The sequence below is a fragment of the Silene latifolia genome, chromosome 3 (assembly GCF_048544455.1).
Source record: "Silene latifolia isolate original U9 population chromosome 3, ASM4854445v1, whole genome shotgun sequence".
Classification (NCBI taxonomy): Eukaryota; Viridiplantae; Streptophyta; class Magnoliopsida; order Caryophyllales; family Caryophyllaceae; genus Silene; species Silene latifolia.
Genome location: NC_133528.1, coordinates 117,059,039 through 117,078,304, shown reverse-complemented (window position 1 = coordinate 117,078,304; position 19,266 = coordinate 117,059,039). Strand labels below are relative to the sequence as shown.

At 39.8% G+C, this 19,266-nt stretch overlaps 1 protein-coding gene across 1 annotated transcript; it reads left to right on the top strand.

Annotated features, from left to right (window-relative positions):
* The first annotated feature begins 1,428 nt into the window (after window positions 1–1,428).
* Window positions 1,429–2,832, top strand: LOC141649558 (uncharacterized). Its single transcript, XM_074458244.1, has 3 exons — window positions 1,429–1,735; window positions 1,844–2,199; window positions 2,263–2,832. The coding sequence occupies exons 1-3, from the start codon at window positions 1,429–1,431 to the stop codon at window positions 2,830–2,832; spliced, it is 1,233 nt and encodes a 410-aa protein (XP_074314345.1).
* The last annotated feature ends 16,434 nt before the right edge of the window (window positions 2,833–19,266 follow it).

Genomic DNA, 19,266 nt, shown 5'->3' with positions numbered 1-19,266 from the left:
TACACCAACTGGTGAAATGGAACCATTTAGAAGATGTGTTGCTGACTGTGGGGTGGTGGATATTGCTGCAGTAGAGGCCTTGTATACCTGGAATAATAAGCAGAAACCTGAGGAAAGAATATATAGCAGGATTGATAGATTCTGAGTCAATCAAGATTGGTGTGACAGATTTACTGATATTTATGCACATTTCCTGCCTGAGGGATTATTGGATCATACACCATGCCTTTTAAAGAGCACAAATCAGAGTCAGGGCAAGAGAAGTTTCAAATATTACAACATGTGGGGTGGTTCAAAGAAGTTTATTCCTTTGGTGAGGGAGCACTGGGATTTTGGCTTCACTGGCACTCCAATGTTCAGACTGGCAAAAAATTTGAAGAATATGAAAGCTGTACTTAAGGAGTTGAATAAGGAGTGCTTCAGTGATATTGAGAATGCAGCTACTATCCTACAGAAACAGGTGGAGAGGTTGCAAGAAGTGATAAATAGAGATCCTACTAATTTGCAAAACATTACAGAAGAGTATGAAGCTTCTCTTAAGCTGCAGGAGTTATCTAAGGCAAGGGAAAGCTTTCTTTCTAAAAAATCTAAGCATCAGTGTATTAAGGATGGGGATGCTAACAGTTCTTACTCAGGAGCAAATTCAGAAGGCATTTATTGACTACTATCAAATTCTGCTAGGATCAAGTAAAGAAACAAAGAAGATTCATAGGAGAATTATTGCCCAAGGCACTGTTTGCAATGATGACCACTGATATAGCCTGAGGAAACCTATAACTGGGGAGGAAATTAAGGAGGCTCTATTTAGTATTCATGATATAAAGTCTCCTGGTCCAGATGGTTACACTAGCAAGTTTTTTAAAGATGCTTGGGGGGAGATAGGAGGGGATGTCATAAGAGCGATTCAAGATTTCTTCCAAAGATAGGCGCTCCTCAAACAACTTAATTCCACAAATATTACACTTATTCCCAAGTGTGACAGGCCAAAGAGTGTGCTCCAATTCCGGCCTATTGCTTGTTGCAATGTTGTGTATAAGGTCATATCAAAACTAATATGTTCCAGGCTTGCTGAAGTGCTGCCACATATTGTTGGACAGAATCAGGGACCTTTCATACAGCAGAGAAGCATCCAGGAGAATATACTAATCTGCCAAGATCTGATCAGGTTATATGAAAGGCCTCATGCTTCTGCAAGGTGTATGTTCAAAATAGACTTGCAGAAGGCCTATGATACAGTGGAATGGTGTTTTGTTAAGAATCTTTTGGAAGAGCTAAATTTTCCTCCTGATTTCAAGGCTATGTTAATGCAATGCATAACTACAACCACATTCTCACTCTCTATAAATGGTGAAATGTTTGGCTACTTCCAGGGGAAGAGGGGCTTAAGATAGGGGGATCCTCTCTCCCCCCCTGATCTTTACATTATGTATGGATTATCTGACTCGTACCCTGCAATATGCTACATCAAAGTATGAATTTAAATTCCACCCTCTGTGCAAGAAGCAAAGACTTACTAGTCTTATGTTTGCTGATGATGTCATGCTGTTCAGTAAAGGGGATGCCACCTCTATAATGCTTTTGTTACAGTCATTTTCTACTTTCTCTAATGCTACTGGACTGCAAGTTAGTGCCTCAAAGTCTAGTGCTTATTTCAGAAATGTGCCTGGGCAATTAAAGTCCGAGATTCTACAGATATCAGGATTCAGTGAAGGGAGCATCCCATTCAAACATCTTGGTATGCCAATACAGACTACAAGACTCAAAAAGTAAGACTGTGAATGCCTTGTGGATAAAATATGTGCTCGGATACATGGCTATGGTGCAAGGAAATTCTCCTATGCAGGAAGGTTAGTAATAGTGAAGAGTGTGCTTAATTCTTTACATTCTTACTGGGCATCTATGTTTATCATTCCCAAAGGAATCATCAAGAGAATTGAGGCAGTTTGTAGAAATTTCCTCTGGGATAACTCTGTAGATTATAGAAGGACTCCTCTTGTGGGATGGGACACCATTTGTAGACCTAAAGATGAAGGAGGATTGGGGCTTAAGGATCAGGAAACCTGGAATAAGGCCATGGTAGAAAGGTTGGTTGACTGGGTATCTATGCAAAGAGACTCAATTTGGGTACATTGGGTGCAAAGTAACTATCTTAAGGGTCAGGAGTGGATGGAATACAAGCCTAGTACAAATTCTAGTTGGGTATGGAGGAGAATTTGCAGGGTTAAGGATGAAATGAGGGCTGGTTATGTCAATGGCCAGTAGAATGTTCAACCAGGAGGTTTTACTCCAGCTGGTTGTTATGCCTGGTTTAAAGGGACTACGCCAAGAGTTCACTGGGTTAAGGCAGTCTGGAATGGGTGGGCTTTACCTAAGCACCAATTCTTGGGATGGCTGGTTGCTCACGAGGCTTTGAATACAGCTGCTAAATTAGCCAGATTTGGGGTGGATATTGAGGACAAATGTTCTCTGTGTGGTCTAGTCTCTGAAACCATTGAGCATTTATTTTGTGATTGCTTATATAGTAGAAGAGTTGTAAGGGAATTGAACAAGAAAACTGCTTGGGTATTTCCTGTCAGGGATGTTATGACCTGGTGTGTGCATAGGACAGGAACAGTGCTTCAGAGAGGAATACAAATTGCTATGATGTTGGGCCTTTTGTACCAGGTATGGCAACAGAGAAACAAAGGCAGAACCGAGAATGTTTTGATTTGTCCAGAAGTTGTGGCAGGTAAAATATTGGAGGAGATGAGATCAAGAGTTCGAACCCGAGAGAGAACAACTTTGACAAGTGCAGAAAGAGATTGGCTTATTAGAATGCGTCTTATAGAATGATATCTTGTTTCATGTGTATGATCACCATATAACCACATGTAATTAACATTTTTATAATTTATATAATTTCTCACATTTCACCAAAAAAAAAAAAAAAATACTAAAAATCTTTAAAATGAGCCAAAAATTATCAAAATGACCTAAATACAATTTAGGACCAGAATACTTAGCATGCAAAATAATTTCATGGCTTAATCATATAAATCACAAATTTCAAGTTTTAATTTAATCGGAAAAACTAAGCCGATTATGCATGCAACAACCAAAGCTCACTAATACCACTTGAAATGATTCATTAACCCAATTAAACTGGGGGGAGGGGTGAGGTGCATCCCACTTAACCACTATATTAGCATCACTAAGTTCTCCATCAACCTTAAAAAGGTCAACCACATCCCCCACGAAAGGATTTTCAAAGGGGTCTAAGGTCTCGGGTAAAACCTCATCATTTTCATTATATTCGGGCCAAACATCGTCCATGGTGAGTGTGTTATCTACTACAAGGCCAATGTCATCAACATGAGTCTCTAAATTTTCAATTGGAATGACATTAGGTGGACTTTTAGAAGAAAAAGTCGGACTAGCATCATCATCATCTAATAATTCAAAATCATTAGATTGAAAAGACTCAAATTGGGGAGGTAGAAAAGCAAAATGAGAAAAGATAGGCTCACGTGGTCTCGGTTTCTCGCGAGAATGTTTTCCCAAACGAGCATGTTACACTTTAATCTCCTCTTCGATGCGCCAATAATGGAATTGGCGTGCTAATTCCCGATATTCGGAAGCCATGAAATCTAAAAAATTCCAAAGTTCCGGCCCAATCACGTAGTAGAGACTCCCATTACTCAACTTTAGAGCCAATCTACGGGTCTCAGAATCTATGCCACCAAGCACAAAATGACCCAAGTAATCCCCATCAAGGACATGTCCAAGGGAGATGAGACCATCACAAAAGTAGTAGAATCGGTCAAGATAGTCAGGAAAAGGCTCATCTTAGAGTTGTGAGACGAATTCCTAATTCATTATGAAAGGGCAAGCTTTATTACCTACAAAATAGGCACTAAAACTCAAAGAAACCGTGAGAAGATGTTAAGGAACAAGTGTTCCTCGAGACAAAATAAAACAAGATAAAATTCAACAACTAATTAGAAAATAAAACCGTGCTCCCCGGCAACGGCGCCAAAATTTGATAGGCTATCGCACACCTATGCAAAAAATAAATACCCTAAACACAAATTAATGTAGTACGTACGGGTCGAATCCACAGAGAGACGGGAGTTATAAATTAGTTGTTATGGGGTGAAATTTATCAAGGTCGATTACGTTTGAATTGGTTTGTTGGTTGGTTTGATGATTTGCAAATATTAAGATGTAAACTATATGATAAAAGGAGTCTAGGGAAGTCGGGTCACACATGCAAATGATGTAAATGCTTAAATTGAACATAGAAGTTGATGAATCGTTGTTTAGGCTTAGAGACACCCACCTCACGATATTAGTGTCAACCATAGACCGGGTCCTAGAGAAACTCTCGTTTATGCCTAGGTCGTCCTACTACACATGCTTAGACTAATCCGATTCCGTGCCTCTCGACTTATAGAATGAATTAACAAACTTAATCAATAAATAAGGCCTTTAAACAAAGATTAAACGTGACGATACAAACATGTGATAGAAACAATGAAACGATATTATAACATCCTAGTTTATCATGTTACAAATACTTTTTATGCATGGCTCCCTTTATTCCTTAGACAAGGTAGACTACTCTAGGATAATGTAAATGTAAACTAAAGTAATGACAATTGAAATGATGAACATAATGAAAATAAGAATAGAATTACCTTGAAATGGAAACGGAAATGAAAATGGAATTGAAGAACAATGCAAATATAAATAACTTGATATGTAAATTGTATATAACTTGAATTAAAATTGTTTATAACAAAATGGAAACGCTAAAAGGAAATCTAATCTAACCTAAAATAAGAACTAAAATGAGAGTATAAAAGTGGTGTAGAAAGTATGTAAGAAGTGTCTAAGAAGTTTCGACCAAAGCTTCTATTTATAGGAGTGAAGGGAGTAACAGAAATAAGCTACAGGGGGGTAACCCCAATCGGGGCCGTGACTTTTCTCATTTTTCTCTAAAATTCCTCTTAACTTTGCACTTATTGTTGATGCGGAATCCGATGCTTGTTTCTTAATGCGTCCGTCTAAGGCATCCTAAGCATCATTTAGCATCCAATGCTTGATTATGGCTTGGGCTTTTACTTGTATTTCATTTCTTTACATATCCACCAACTAAGATTGGTTTCTTCTTGCTCGGGTTTCCAATTTTTTTCCCAAAATCCCCCTATGCTTCCCGAAACACCTTTGAATGATCAAGACTTGCTCTTATTAGCCTCGTGAACTCTTGTACTTGCTACTTTGACGGAAAAAAAGCTACTAAAAGCTTAATTTCCTACAAAACACAATGAAAAACAAGTAAACACAACTAGAATTCGGAATTAGCTCACAAACACTAACATTAGTGCAAATGACATGTAAAATAGAGTTAATATAGAGGGTTAAAATGTATATAAAATGGACCTATCACACCACCTGCAATCAAATCTCACACTGCCATCTGTATGAATAGAGAACCGAGATAATGTCCCTTTCTCTACTCCAGCTCTCTACTTCTCAATCTTAGGATCCAAAGCTTGTTTCCTGCGAATGTCATCATAAAGATCTGGCTCCACTGTCAAGTCCCTTTTAGCATTTCCTTTCTGTATCATATGTATCCCCATCTTCCCCACCTCATATCTCAACCTCATCAAAGACATGGCTGTGCATGGAGAGTGCACACTCTTCCTGCTCAGCGCATCAGCAACCACATTTGCCTTCCCTTCATCGTATATAATATCCATGCCATAGTCCCCTATCAGCTCCATCCACCTCCTCTGTCTCATGTTCATCTCCTTTTGAGTGAAGATTTACTTGAGACTCTTGTGATCCGAAAACACCTTAAAGGTCGCCCCATAAAGATAATGCCTCCAAATCTTGAGAGCAAACACAACTGCACCTAACTCTAGATAATGTGTTGGATAGTTCTCCTCATAAGACTTCAATTGCCTAGAAGCATAGGCAATTACTTTCTCGTTCTGCATCAACACACATCCCGAATCATTCTTTGAAGCATCTGTATATACTTCAAAATTCTCACACCCTTCAGGTAATGCTAAGACTGGAGCTGTGGTCAAATGCTTCTTTAATGTTTGGAACGCCGTCTCACAACTTTCATCCCAGCGAAAATTGTTCTCTTTCCTCATCAACGCTATCATAAGTCTGGCTATCTTAGAAACGTCTTTCACAAAACGACGGTAGTATCCTGCCAAACCCAAGAAACTCCTGATCTCTGCCACATTCTTCGGTGCTTCCCACGGAGTGACTGCCTCAATCTTTGCCGGATCCACAGCTACACCCTTCTTTGAAATCACATGCCCCAAAAAGGTAACCTCCTCAAGCCAAAACTCACACTTAGACAACTTTTCATATAGCTGATTGTCACGCAAAGTCTTCAACACCAACCTCAAGTGCTCCTCATGCTCCTCTTTAGTCTTAGAATAGACTAATATATCATCAATGAAGACCACCACAAACCGATCCAAAAACAGACTGAAAACCCGGTTTTTCAAATCCATAAACACTGCAGGTGCATTAGATAACCCAAACGGCATCACAACATACTCATAGTGACCATACCTCGATGTAAAAGTTGTCTTTGGTATGTCCTCATCCCGAATCTTCACATGATGGTAATCCGACCTCAAATCAATCTTAGAAAAGACTGCTGCCTCATTCAACTGATCAAAAAAATCATCTATCCTTGGCAAAGGATACTTATTCTTCATTGTAACCCTGTTCAGCTCTCTGTAGTCGATGCACAATCTCAAACTCCCATCTTTCTTTTTCACAAACAGAACTGGTGCTCCCCACGGTGATACACTAGGTCTAATGTATCCCTTATCAATCAAATCATCCAGCTGTTTCTTCAGTTCCTCCAACTCCTTAGGACCCATGCGGTACGAGGCCTTAGAGATTGGTCCCGTCCCTGGTTTCAGCTCCACACTGAAATCTATCTCCCTCTTTGGTGGTAAACCCGGTATCTCCCCCGGAAAGACATCTGGAAACTCTCCCACCACTGGTATCTGATCAACTGTCGAACGCACCATACTATGGTCTTTCACGTGGCGTAGGATTAAAAGACACCCCTTCCTCAGATAAGACTTCAATGTCACCACTACAATCACTTTGACTTTGGGTTTGACAACAAACCCACGATAAGACACACTAACTCCCTTAGGACCTCTCAAAGAGACTCTCTTTTGATGACAGTCTATTCTAGCTTTATACTTACCCAACCAATCCATGCCAACTATCATCTCAAAACCATCCATAGAAAACTCTAACAAGTCCACCGGTAGGTCAACCTGTCCAACTATCATAGACACACCCTTATACAACCTCCCACAAACAATAGACTCACCCGACGGTATAAAAACTTCCTCTTTTACAGACTCAAACTCCCTCAAACCCAAAAGCTTAGCATGACCCGACGATACAAAAGATTGTGACGCCCCCGAATCAAACAAAACAAAGGTAAAGACACCATTAACAAGAAAAGTACTCGTGATTACGTGAGCATCATCCTCAGCTGCTTTCTTCTCCATCATGAAAAGCTTGCCACTGGTCTTCTGTCCACCTCCCTGGACATTACTAGTAGAAGTAGACGGCTTAGCAGCCGACCCTTGGTTGTTGTTCGCTGTAGGTCTCTGATATGAATTACCGCCATTGCGGTTATCACCACTGTTGTTGTTCTGACCACCTTGATTGTTCCATGACCCAGCCGGTCTGTTACTAGCATAACTCTGAGACGGACCCTGAGAGAAACTACCCTGTGATGGTTTCTGGAAACCCCTGCCCATGGCACTGGTGCACTCATGTCTCTTGTGGCCCATACCGCCACAGTTAAAGCAAGAGATCCCCCAGCTGCTACTACTACCACCTCGGCCACACCCAAAAGAAGCTCCACCGCTGAACCTCGACCCTGAAGAGTAAGCCCTCGCCTGGTTATGGTTTTCCCTCTTATAACTAGATCGACCATCACCCTCGCTATCAGCCCTCCTCTTCTCAGAACCACTCTCCCTATTCTCCTTAGCCATCTCTACCAACCTCTCAGCTCTCTCGGCACGCTCATATACTTCCTTAACATCAGTAAGAACTCCTACAGGCAGCTTCTCCATGATCTTAGGTGTCAAACCCTTCTCAAACCTCAATGCTAAGTTCTCCTGACTTAGCCCCATATCCTCTACGTACGTAGACTTCTCATTGAACTTATGATAGTACTCGGCCACCGTCATATCCGGAGTCATTTTGAAATCATCAAACTCCTCTCTCAACTTAACACGGACATGTTCCGGCACAAACTCTCGACACATAGCTTTCTTTAACTCGCTCCAAGGTATAGTCGACATCCCATGTTTCAGATATAGGTCTAAAGCACTCTCCCTAACCTTATCCCACCATTCTTCGATCGCATCTCTCAAGTAGAACGCAGCTTGTTCCACTCTAAACTCCTCAGGGCAATGAACCACATTCAGAATATTCTCCATCTCTCTGTGCCAATTATCAAGCAAGATTGGCGCACCTGTACCCATGTACTCTTTTGGGTTAAAACGAGCGATATTGATATTCATTTTAGAAAAATCCACCCCAGCCTCTTTATCCTTCCCAAACTTCTTTAAAGCATCTGTAAGCGCGTCTTAATGATCTAGCATCTTAACTATCTCATTAATACTCATCATCTCAGCCCTAACATACAACACAGTTCTCTTTGGCGGCATCTTTGAACTATATAGAGAAAAGGTAAACATAAACATACATCCCACAACTCAAACACGTATATCACCTGAGCAAAACCTACTTAAATGAGCAACACAACCTACTTGATCGAGTTGAGGCCACTCGACCGAGTTGCCCACTTACTCGATCAAGTGCCTCGACTCCGGAACCTGACCAGAAAGCATCAAAAACCTCACTCGATCGAGCCCACTACTTGCTCGATCGAGTTGACCTCACTCGATCGAGTCCCCTTACTTACTCGATCGAGTGCCCAAAAACAGCACACTGTCCAGAAACGATATACACCCTAATCGATCGAGTCCCTCACCTACTCGATCGAGTGCCCCCCACTCGATCGAGTTATGCTGACTCGTATACTACCCGTATGCTCAACTCAACTACCTTCCAACCAACTATATATATATATGTGTGTGTGTGTGTGTGTGTGTGTGTGTGTGTGTGTGTGTGTGAAAATCGATAAACATACGAGTATGTGTAACAAACAACATCTTATTTCACATGTTTCTAATAAGCCACAATAGAAATCATCTATCATGCAATTCCGTTATTCAATCACTACAACATTACACACCTTTAGTGGCATTTATCTAACGGCAAAAAGTAGAAATGCCACCTTTATTATACTTATAATGGCATTTAATCTGACAAATGAAATAAACGTCGCTATAACCTAATTTTCGCTTGGCACATATACACTAAATCTTTGCCGCTCTCTTTAGTCATTACTCCTTCCAACAAAAACAAAAACTCTTAAATTAATTTTATCAATCCTTAAGACACATAAACCCTAACTTCATATTCTCGATCGGTGCTTTCGCCCTGCAGGTTTGCTCTTCTCTTCTTCCTTTTTCTTAATCATCAATCATATGCCATCTAATTTCCTAATTGATCTGAACTATTTTTTGTTGTTTTACTACACTTATTAATTTTTTTTGTCAAATTCTGATTCTGATCAATGGTAATTAGCCATGGCCAAGCACTTGATTGAATTTATTGCAATTGATTTTGAAGAAACGAGATTTTATTGCATGAATTTTTGGTGGGTTAAGGTGTTAAGCATGTATAGGGGTTTGGATTTTACATAATTTGTGAATTTGCTGGGTAATGAAAGAGGATTAAGAGCATGCATGGTAAGATTTGATCAAATTGAACTTGGTTTCGAAAAATGTCGTTGTATATAGGAAGGCAAAATATTTATCTGTATAAGAAATTGTTGGTTGTAGTGTTGTTTCACTTAGGATGCACCCTTAGTTTAGTAACATTAATTCATAAGAACATTAGTTAGTGTTAAGTTAATGTATCTTTGCTGTAATTTTGTCATGTTAGATCCCCTGTCAATTCTTTACTCCTTATGCTCTTAATCTGCATTTTCTATCACTATCGAACACCTGCATTTTGTATTACAACTTAAAAATCCCTCGTTCCTCACAATTCTCGCAAGTGAAACGATATACATAGGGTTTAATGATATTGCTTTCCTCATGTTCATTAATTAGCACATTTTTATAGGGGACTTTATATACAATTCACATCAGATTCTGCTAAACAAAATTGATAGAGCTATTGATAAGTTTGCCTTCTTTTGTGAAGAAGCAGAGAGCTATATATACTCCATCAATATGAATATTTAAATTCATATTATTTATGTATTCAAGATTAAAGGTGAATATTCTCTTATATTGTTCCTTTTGATTCAAATTCAGTTGTTTTGTTGCTCCAACAAATTCTTTGGACTTAAAATGTCGCCTTGTGAGCTATTGTTTTCTCTTCTCTAGATAAGTTATTTATTGTGTCAGTGAAGCTCTTTTGTGTCTTTAGTCAATTTACATCCATTGGAAAACACTCTCTCCGGCTCAATCATTTGTTTACCTTTGATTAATATACTCCTCACAAAAAATAAAAAAATCATACAAATGGTTGGGACAAATGGAGTAATTTATCATTCATTTGTTAACTGTTTTGCATTGTTGCTCCAACAATCAGTTATAGAGGTACTCCAACATTAATAAGTTATGGTACTGCCATTTTTGTCTTTTTTAGTACTGGCATTGCATACCAAGTAGCGAAAGGAATGTGTTAAGTTTCTCATCTTTTTGCCTCAAGTATAATTATTAAAGAGGCATAAATTCAATAATTGGTTTATAGTTTATAGTTAGTTATCTAATTTGTTCAGCTTAAACCTTGGTTAAAATGGACAGGAACGCAGTATTAAGAATAGACAAAGTCGTAAGTGCCAGGTTATGGCACACACTGCTGGATCAAAAAGTTTTGCGTGCGTCATTGAAGAACAGGTTTGTGATTTTTTCCTACGGTCATAGTTTATTAGCTTAGAGCTTATATGTTCATAATAGAGGTTATTTTTCACTTGAATTACTTTCTACCAGACTGTTGATGGAGTACCTCCATCCCGAGCTCATGTGTTCTTGGAGAGTCATAAGGATTGAAAGACTGAACCTTCTCCGATGGATGAAAAATCAAAGCAAGCGGTGGTGAGAACCATGTTGAACTCTTAATTTAATTTATGAATATGTTTGACTAGATAAGAATTTTGCTCTGATCAATGAGAAAATTTTGGTCTGATCATTGAAGTTGAACCTCCTTCAACAGAGTTGTAAACTTTTTTTTTGTTGTTTTTAGGAAATGATCAATGAGAAGCTAAATGATATGCCAAATAATAAGGAGGTCACAAATGGAGTTGTTGCTTAGGATGGAGATATATACTCTCAGGTGATCAATGAAATTATAGGCCCGGAGAGAAAAGGTCGAGTTCGTGGCCTAGGTAAAGGCCCATCGTCTCTTCCATCTACGACTTGCAACGCTAACCAAGAGGAATTTCACGGTGATCACATTTTATGTAACGAAAAAATCCAACTTTTGGAGTGTAAGCTCAAGAAGGTGACTGATAAATATGTCAAGATTCAAGAGGACATGTATCGGAGTGCAAAGAAAAATGCAAGAGGATATAACCATGCTAAAGATGGCCTTATTTGGTAGAGATATCCTTGGTCACAGTACATAGGAGTATTTGGTTTGGTTTCCTTTGCTGGCCAGGTCGGATTGATTATAGTAGAAGGATGTATGGCATTTTGGTTTTCACAAGGCACTGTTAAATGACCCGTTGTGCTGCAAACGAGATCAAGGCGGGAAGCTTTTGTGAATCTATAAATTCTCGCAATTTGGACTTTTGGATGATATAAGTTAGGCTGAGGTTATATTTTGATTAGGTGTTAAATCAATGATACTTATATAAGCCTTTTGTAATGGCAAATTTTATTTTCAATATTATATATGATATTTAATTTTATATGTTTTTGTCTTTTTTATGTACTTATTCTTATTTTATTTTATAAAATACAAATAGACAAAAAGCTTGAAATTAAATAAACAATGACACGTTTATCAATGAATTAAAATTTTTATTAAAAATAACGAAAAATAGTGAAGCTCTAAATTCATAAGAAGGGCTTAGGCGGCGTTTATATAGTTATTTACCAGCATATCCAATAAATGCCACTAGGACTTTTAGCGACATTGGATTTGGTGGCATTTAATCAAATGCTGCTATAAGTTTACGCGGCATTTACTTATGCCGCCAGAATATAAATTAAATGCCACTATAGATACATTCTGTTGTAGTGAATCAACACATATACTCATGTTACTCATCACCTTTCACCACAACATTCCCCAACCTCCACATGCATTCATCCACAAATTCACACAACACATATCTATATAGATATGCAACATACTTAGATAAACACATAACAATCCCAAGACACGCGCCATAGTGACCGGTTCAAAATTGTAGGGCGATATTGCGACTTTAGGACATCTCCCAAGTCTTTGCATTAGCTCATAACAACTCCTACCTGGGTTCATTTTATTTTAACTCCGTAAGTTCATTGGGTTCATTAGTTACAGATACCAAAATCGTCTCTCTGATACCACTTTGTAACACCCCCATACTCCAAGTGCCTTAACAAGATCACTTAAGGCATGGGATTGCTACCATCTCAGTTACCCGAGGTAATGTATATCAAATAGACAATAAAGAAACATACTTTAATGAATATATTTAAAGCCATACTAGTCCAAAACCAAAACCGTTAAAGAAAATACAACTGTTCCTCAAACTGTTAAACCAACTAAATAAAATGAATGTTTAAGATACAGAAGAAGACTTCTAGACATCTCGTGGCAACTCAACCCAGCTATCCCATGTGCATCATCTCATACCTGCTCAATAACTGCTTACCATCCCCGAATAGATCACCACAATTTTTCAAAACATTTAAACGGGGTCAGTTACCGATTACACAATAACAATACAAAAGATACAGTACACAATCATCCTGTAGATACCCGTATCCGTCGATATTGGAATTTATAGAGAACCCGACAAACACCCGATGATGATAGGACACATGTATTTATTAGTTGTCATTGTCATTATTTGGGTTCGTTTTACGATGTAGAATGAGCGTTGTCGACGGAGTATTTTATTAATTTAAATGATATTTAAATTAAAGCTTTTTTAAGGTGAATTCATTTTACTTTATTTTGAGTTTATTTTCTCAAGTTTATTTTATTGAAAATAAAATAAATAATTGATTTGGAAAATCATTTTATGAGTGTATTTGATTTGAAAAATCAATTATTTTAATGTGTTAATCGATTTGAAAAATCGAATTTGAAAATCGAAAACTCGTTTTAACCACACGTTTTGGAGCTCGATTATAGCTCGGTTTTTGAGCCCGTTTTCTTTACGAGTTGGCACGAATCTCGAGTACAACAACCCATCACTAAACCCACCACGAAACCCATCCAATTCCCGTCCCAAACACCCAATAAACAGCCCGCAAATAACAAGCAGCCCCCCCCCCTGTTTTGCGTGCTCAAACCCGAGCCCAAAACCCGCTCCAAACACCACTTAAACCCGTGCCCATTAATCCTACACCATACCCTAGTATCCTACCCATATTACCTTAGCTTAACCACCAAGAAAACCCCCCATACAAACCCTAAAAACCCCACGAATAGCTGATGGACAGCAGCTATGCGAAACAGGCCCGACTGCATGTTGCCCTACTTCTACCCTTCGAAACTCCTTATAAATACCCCCCTTCACCATACATTCAGTCCTCTAAGTTCTCCATACATACTACCGTCACTTAAAAGCTTTAAACTCCAGAAACAAATCCTAATTGCCTCTCAAAAACCCTCGACAAAACCGACATACAAAACTGAGAATCAGTTTGTGTGTCCTCTTTGGAACCCTTCGTTCAACCCTCAAACCTCCATTAAAATTCGAGTTTCTTGTTCTTAATTAACCACATAACATCCATCTACATCTTAGACAAAGATTCACGAGCCAAATTGACCTTGAGAGCACACGAATCCCCTCGAAAAACAGAGTGTCATACACTCTGTTTTCGCGGCTTTTCCTGTCTGTCCAGTTCTGTTTGTGCTCCTTTTTCGTGCCCTATAACTCAGAATGAGCGTGGTTTGTTTTAAGATATTTGTTATACTCTATTTCTAGTTTTCAAAACATCTTTTAAATATAATTTTCACCGTGAAACGAGTGAGAAATTGCAGTTTGAAAGTTGCTGTCCAGATTTGCAAAAAACGTGTTGTTTGCTTTGTTCCTTCGTCGACGACGCCCTCTCGAGATAAAATCTACGATCGATTACGACCCAAGACGGTGTCAACGATACATGTAGGTTGAGGGTGCATTAAATCCTCCTCTTCTCCCTTTTATTTCGTTTTCTTATGTTTATTTTTTATAGTCCGTTTTTACTTTGTTTATCGTTTTGTTTATCGCTTGATTTCGTTAACTATGAAACTAGTTTAGTTTGAGTACGAGGTAAAGTACCACCACGAACACCCGCGTTGACTTGAGATGGGAAAGAAATCCACCACATCGGTCGGTCATATCCCCCATCTCATTTACATATCCTCGTGTTCAAGGTAGGGCATTAATAAAACGAATCCTAACTTCGTTCCTCGCTTTTGACCCCTTGCTTGTTTCGTTCAATTCGACCTACCCTAGAACCCGTTGCATGTTAGTTCGACCCCTGTTTGTTAACATATGATTCGTTTAGACGACTTTAGATCGATTAAATAACCTAATTAGACATGTTAGGGTGCTTCGACACTAGCATTAAAATCGACCAACAATTCTATAACCTAATTGAATGCATCTCTCTTTTCACTTGATTTATCGCTAGCATAGGAGTGCATGATTAGCACCTTCCTATTAACACTCGATGAGTAAGCGTTAATCTTGTAATATTGTGACCTAGTTGGACCCTTTAGGCCGTGTAGAATACACATTCGCGTTCACATCTTCTCAATCGATCAACGTCGTTTCTAACTTGTTTTCTAACTCGTTTCGCAATCATTTGATCTAACTAATGAACCTAACCTAGGAACTAGGGTGGACGTGGCTTGGCCGTAAGGGTGGCCGTGCCTTTTGTCGTTCTTGCTTCGTTTTTTTAATATCATTTGTTCTTTGTTGTTTTTTAGCTTGTAATTTATAGTTTGTTCATCGAGTTGTAATTTTCAAGTTTGTTTTACTTTTATCGAGTCAAAACGTCTTCAAAAACCTTAGTCTTATTTGGTTAGATAGTTGTGCTCCAATTCATGTAGGAGCGTAGTAAATCGCATGTTGTTTAATGCGACATGGCCCGATTTATGCTAATGCATGCTTTGGTGTGTGACCCAATGTCTAATTCGATAAGATTAAGCGAAAGCACGCATTACGAGGAGTGACCCAAGGCCGTGAGTCATGTAAAACGTGGGCCACCCCTTTGTGCACGTTTTCCTAGGCCGAATGGCCATGTGTCGTGTATGGTGTCGTATATAGCAATTGTATTTAGATCGAGTTGTATCTCTAAATTCTCGTTGTGTCGGCATGAAATGCCCGGGTTGTAATAGGGTAGATCCCAACGGCTCCCCCATTCCCCCTAAGCCTTGTTTGCTTTGTTTTGTATGTTGTTAGATCAATCAACCCACATGCTAAATTACAACTTTGACAAAGTTAGTTTAGTTGCATCTAAATCGACATAGAAACTTCACATGTTAGGGTTTTAAAACGATGTTTGCATATCATATATCGCAAAGAGCTACGACCTTGTTTTAAATCCGATACTTGACTTAGTAGAGGCCGTTATCGACGGGCGGGGTTAGGTGTCCTTATGGGCTTCCTAACACGTACCCTCACCCCTTACTCAAGATCTATGGTTTGTGGATCCGTCTAAATACCATTGGATTACGAGAGTCATTCAAATCGAGTGATATAGGGTACAAGTCTTTATCTTTAATCACTCGTAGTCGTTTGGCTTTATGCTTTTCGACGAAAGGTGTAAAGTTGACTTGAACGGTTCCAAGTTCCCATAAAACTTGGTGGCGACTCTAATTTGTCTTAATTCGATTCGAAAGAATCTCGAGTCGATTATGCCTAGTGTGGATCCCGCGGACGCAGCTTCCCGCGGCGTTGTCCACGTTTGGCGACTCACTGGGGAAAAGAGGACTAGTTACACTTTGTTTCTAGGGTCTTTTCCTCCGAGGTGAAACTTGAAAAGAAAGTATTGGAAAGTAAAATATTACTCGTAGTACTACGATTCATGCATAAACCCTTAAGGACTTTCCCGGGCCGTCCCAGCGCTTCTTTGTGACGCGTGGGGGGCGACGTCCCACTATGCCAGGAACTTGCACATTGCCTGCTTCCGCTCCGCCTCGTCGTGGTTCTTGATGGTGGGGATGCTCTTCTAGGTACTCTACCTAAAGGCCCTTGCTCTATAAGACCCAAAAAGGATGGAGGGCATAGACATTCTTGTAGAAGACTTGCCGAGACTTAGAAATGTCTAGGAACATACATCCTTATAACATGAGAATGACAATGTGCAAGGTGAATTTCCCGAGTCTTTTCAAATTTTCCATATCGATTTCAAAACCGAACTTGTGAACAACTTACTTTCAAAATAGCATGGTTTTAAAAACGCGGAATGCTGCCCAAGTAGGACTAGATTTTTCGGCCCAAAATGAGCTTTTATAGCCGGCATGCTGCCCATTTTAAATCTAATTTTCAAATCGATTTTTTTCGTTTTTTTCAAATTCAATCCGAAATGTTTCTCGAACCTTAACCAAGCATGAAATGCGTCGAGTCATGTCCGGGTCCTGGCCGTGTTTGGCTAGGCGTGTTTCGTTCTAAGTATCTAGAACACGACCCTGTTGGGTCACCCAAGCTCACCTCTTGGGATTCGAGTCATGTTGGTCGACCAATTGGTCTAGGATAGTCCACAGAAACGTCCAAGCTAGGCCATTTAGGGCGTTTCACTTAAACCTATGGGCTATGTTAGTCCAATCACGGGTTTAGTCACACCGAGTCCAGTTTAGAATCGAGCTATGACAGCTTGAGTCATGTCGTTTTGTCGAGTCTAAAATGAATCGAGGTCTAAATCCAACCGTGAGTCGAACCTTTTGGTTAGTCAGTCTTAAGTCGAGTCTTTGTTTGAGTCAAGTTGGTGTCGTGTCCTTAAGTGTGCAGGGGCTCTTACATTTGAATATTGACTCAGTTCGGGGTTTTCTTGTAGAAAGGCCGCCAAAAACCCGACTTCAAGTAATGGAAGATGCTGTTAACAAACTCACTGAGGCCGTGAACCTCATGATGGCCAGAATGGATGTGATCGAATCCAAGCTGGGTGAAGATTCCTCTTCATCTACCCCACCTCTGACTGATCTGGAGAAACGGTTCAAGTTCATTGAGGACCGTCTGAAACTCTCCCAGGAGAAGAACATCCACTACGAAAATGCTAGGGCCTATGCCCCAGTTCAGGATAAGTTGCCCACAAACATGGTACTCACTGATATCCCAAAGTTTAAGGGCACAGAAGATCCGATCCACCATGTTAAGGCCTATAAGGGGTACTTAGCACTGAAGGGAGTACCTGCTGACATGCTCTCTGAAATTTTCGCTCAATCTCTGGATGAACACCCGAAGGCGGGGTTCTACAATCTGGACCTTAAGAACTTCCCCACTTTCGAAGATATTACGGTGGAGTTCTGCAAGCACTATGCTGATAATGTCGAGATTCAAACCAACATAAGAACATTGGGGGTGATGACACAGAAAGAAAAAGAAGGCTTTACTGAATTCCTTGCAAGATGGCGCACTGAAAGCGTGAAATTAGCCAAGAAGCCTGACGAAGTTGAAATGGTAGATAAGTTCGTAAAGAATCTACGACCTATTTACCGCAATGCTCTGAAATACCAGAATTTTGGCTCTTTCAAAGAATTGATAAGAATCGGGATAAAGGTAGAAGATGATGTCATAAGGGCAGAGGCTGAAAAGCCGAAAGGGTACCAAGGGGCCTCATCGTCTAAGGGCAAGGCCCCAGCAATGACCCATATTGATGAAGCCATCAATCTCTTAGAAGGGAAATCGAAGAAGTCGCAGCGCCAAACACCTAGGGCATTCACCGATATCGGATGCACTTATACATATGCTCTCCAAAGGCTCATAGCCCAAGGAAAGCTGAAGCCTATTGGTCCAACTCCGGACCCTCCCACTGAACAACAAGGTAAATGGTATAAACCAAATGCCTATTGTGCCTTTCATCAAGGGAAAGGCCATGATACTGAAAGGTGCTATCGACTGAAGCACGAAATCCAAGACATGATTGAGAATGGAACACTCCCAATCCCAACTGTTAAACCCAATAACATCACCAATCCATTTGGCGATCACGCCAACTTTGTTTTTGTCGAAGACAATGTCGATTATTCCCATCTTATCCGCCCATGTCACTTGAAAGGGGTGTTTATCGGGAAAATATTTGTGGATTGCTTTGAATTCTTGCCAAACCCAAAGAATGAAATTCAAGTCGGGAGTCTGGCTCTATAATGTACTCCTCTCGTTAACGAAGTTAATAAAAGACAATTCGGTTCACCAACCTTTATCACTGGCGTAGATCCTCAGAGGACTACCTCGGGATGGAGGCAGACCATCAAAGGGATCAAGAACCGAGCCGAGCATCTAAGCCGACAAAATTTGAACAAGGGAAAGCTCATGACCAGATTTGAAATTATGAGTCGGGATCTGTTTTTTTATCTTAGTCAAGTCGAGTCTAGAACTTTCTTTTCTTGAATTTGAGTCGTTTGTTCCGCGATGACCTAGGATGTGTCCTAGGAATCGTTCCTTCGAGTCTGTTAAGCATTTCTCATTCCAATAAAAAAGTTGCGCTTTTTCCAAATTTGCCTTGTTTTCAATCCTCAATCATTCTGAAAGCATGATAAAATGCACAGCACACTCAAAGGCATCCCTGGGGTAGAAATATGTCTTGTTTCAAAAGGTAAGGTACACTAGGATCCCGTGTTTGATTCCTTTACCTATTCCATGTCTGGTGGTACAAAACCTCCATCTGAACCAATGTTTGTGACAAGCTTTTAGATGATTCTATGACAAACCCGGACTAGCTCCTTGTTTCCCCTATCGATGATGGAAGGCAAGCCTTTTCCCCAACAAAA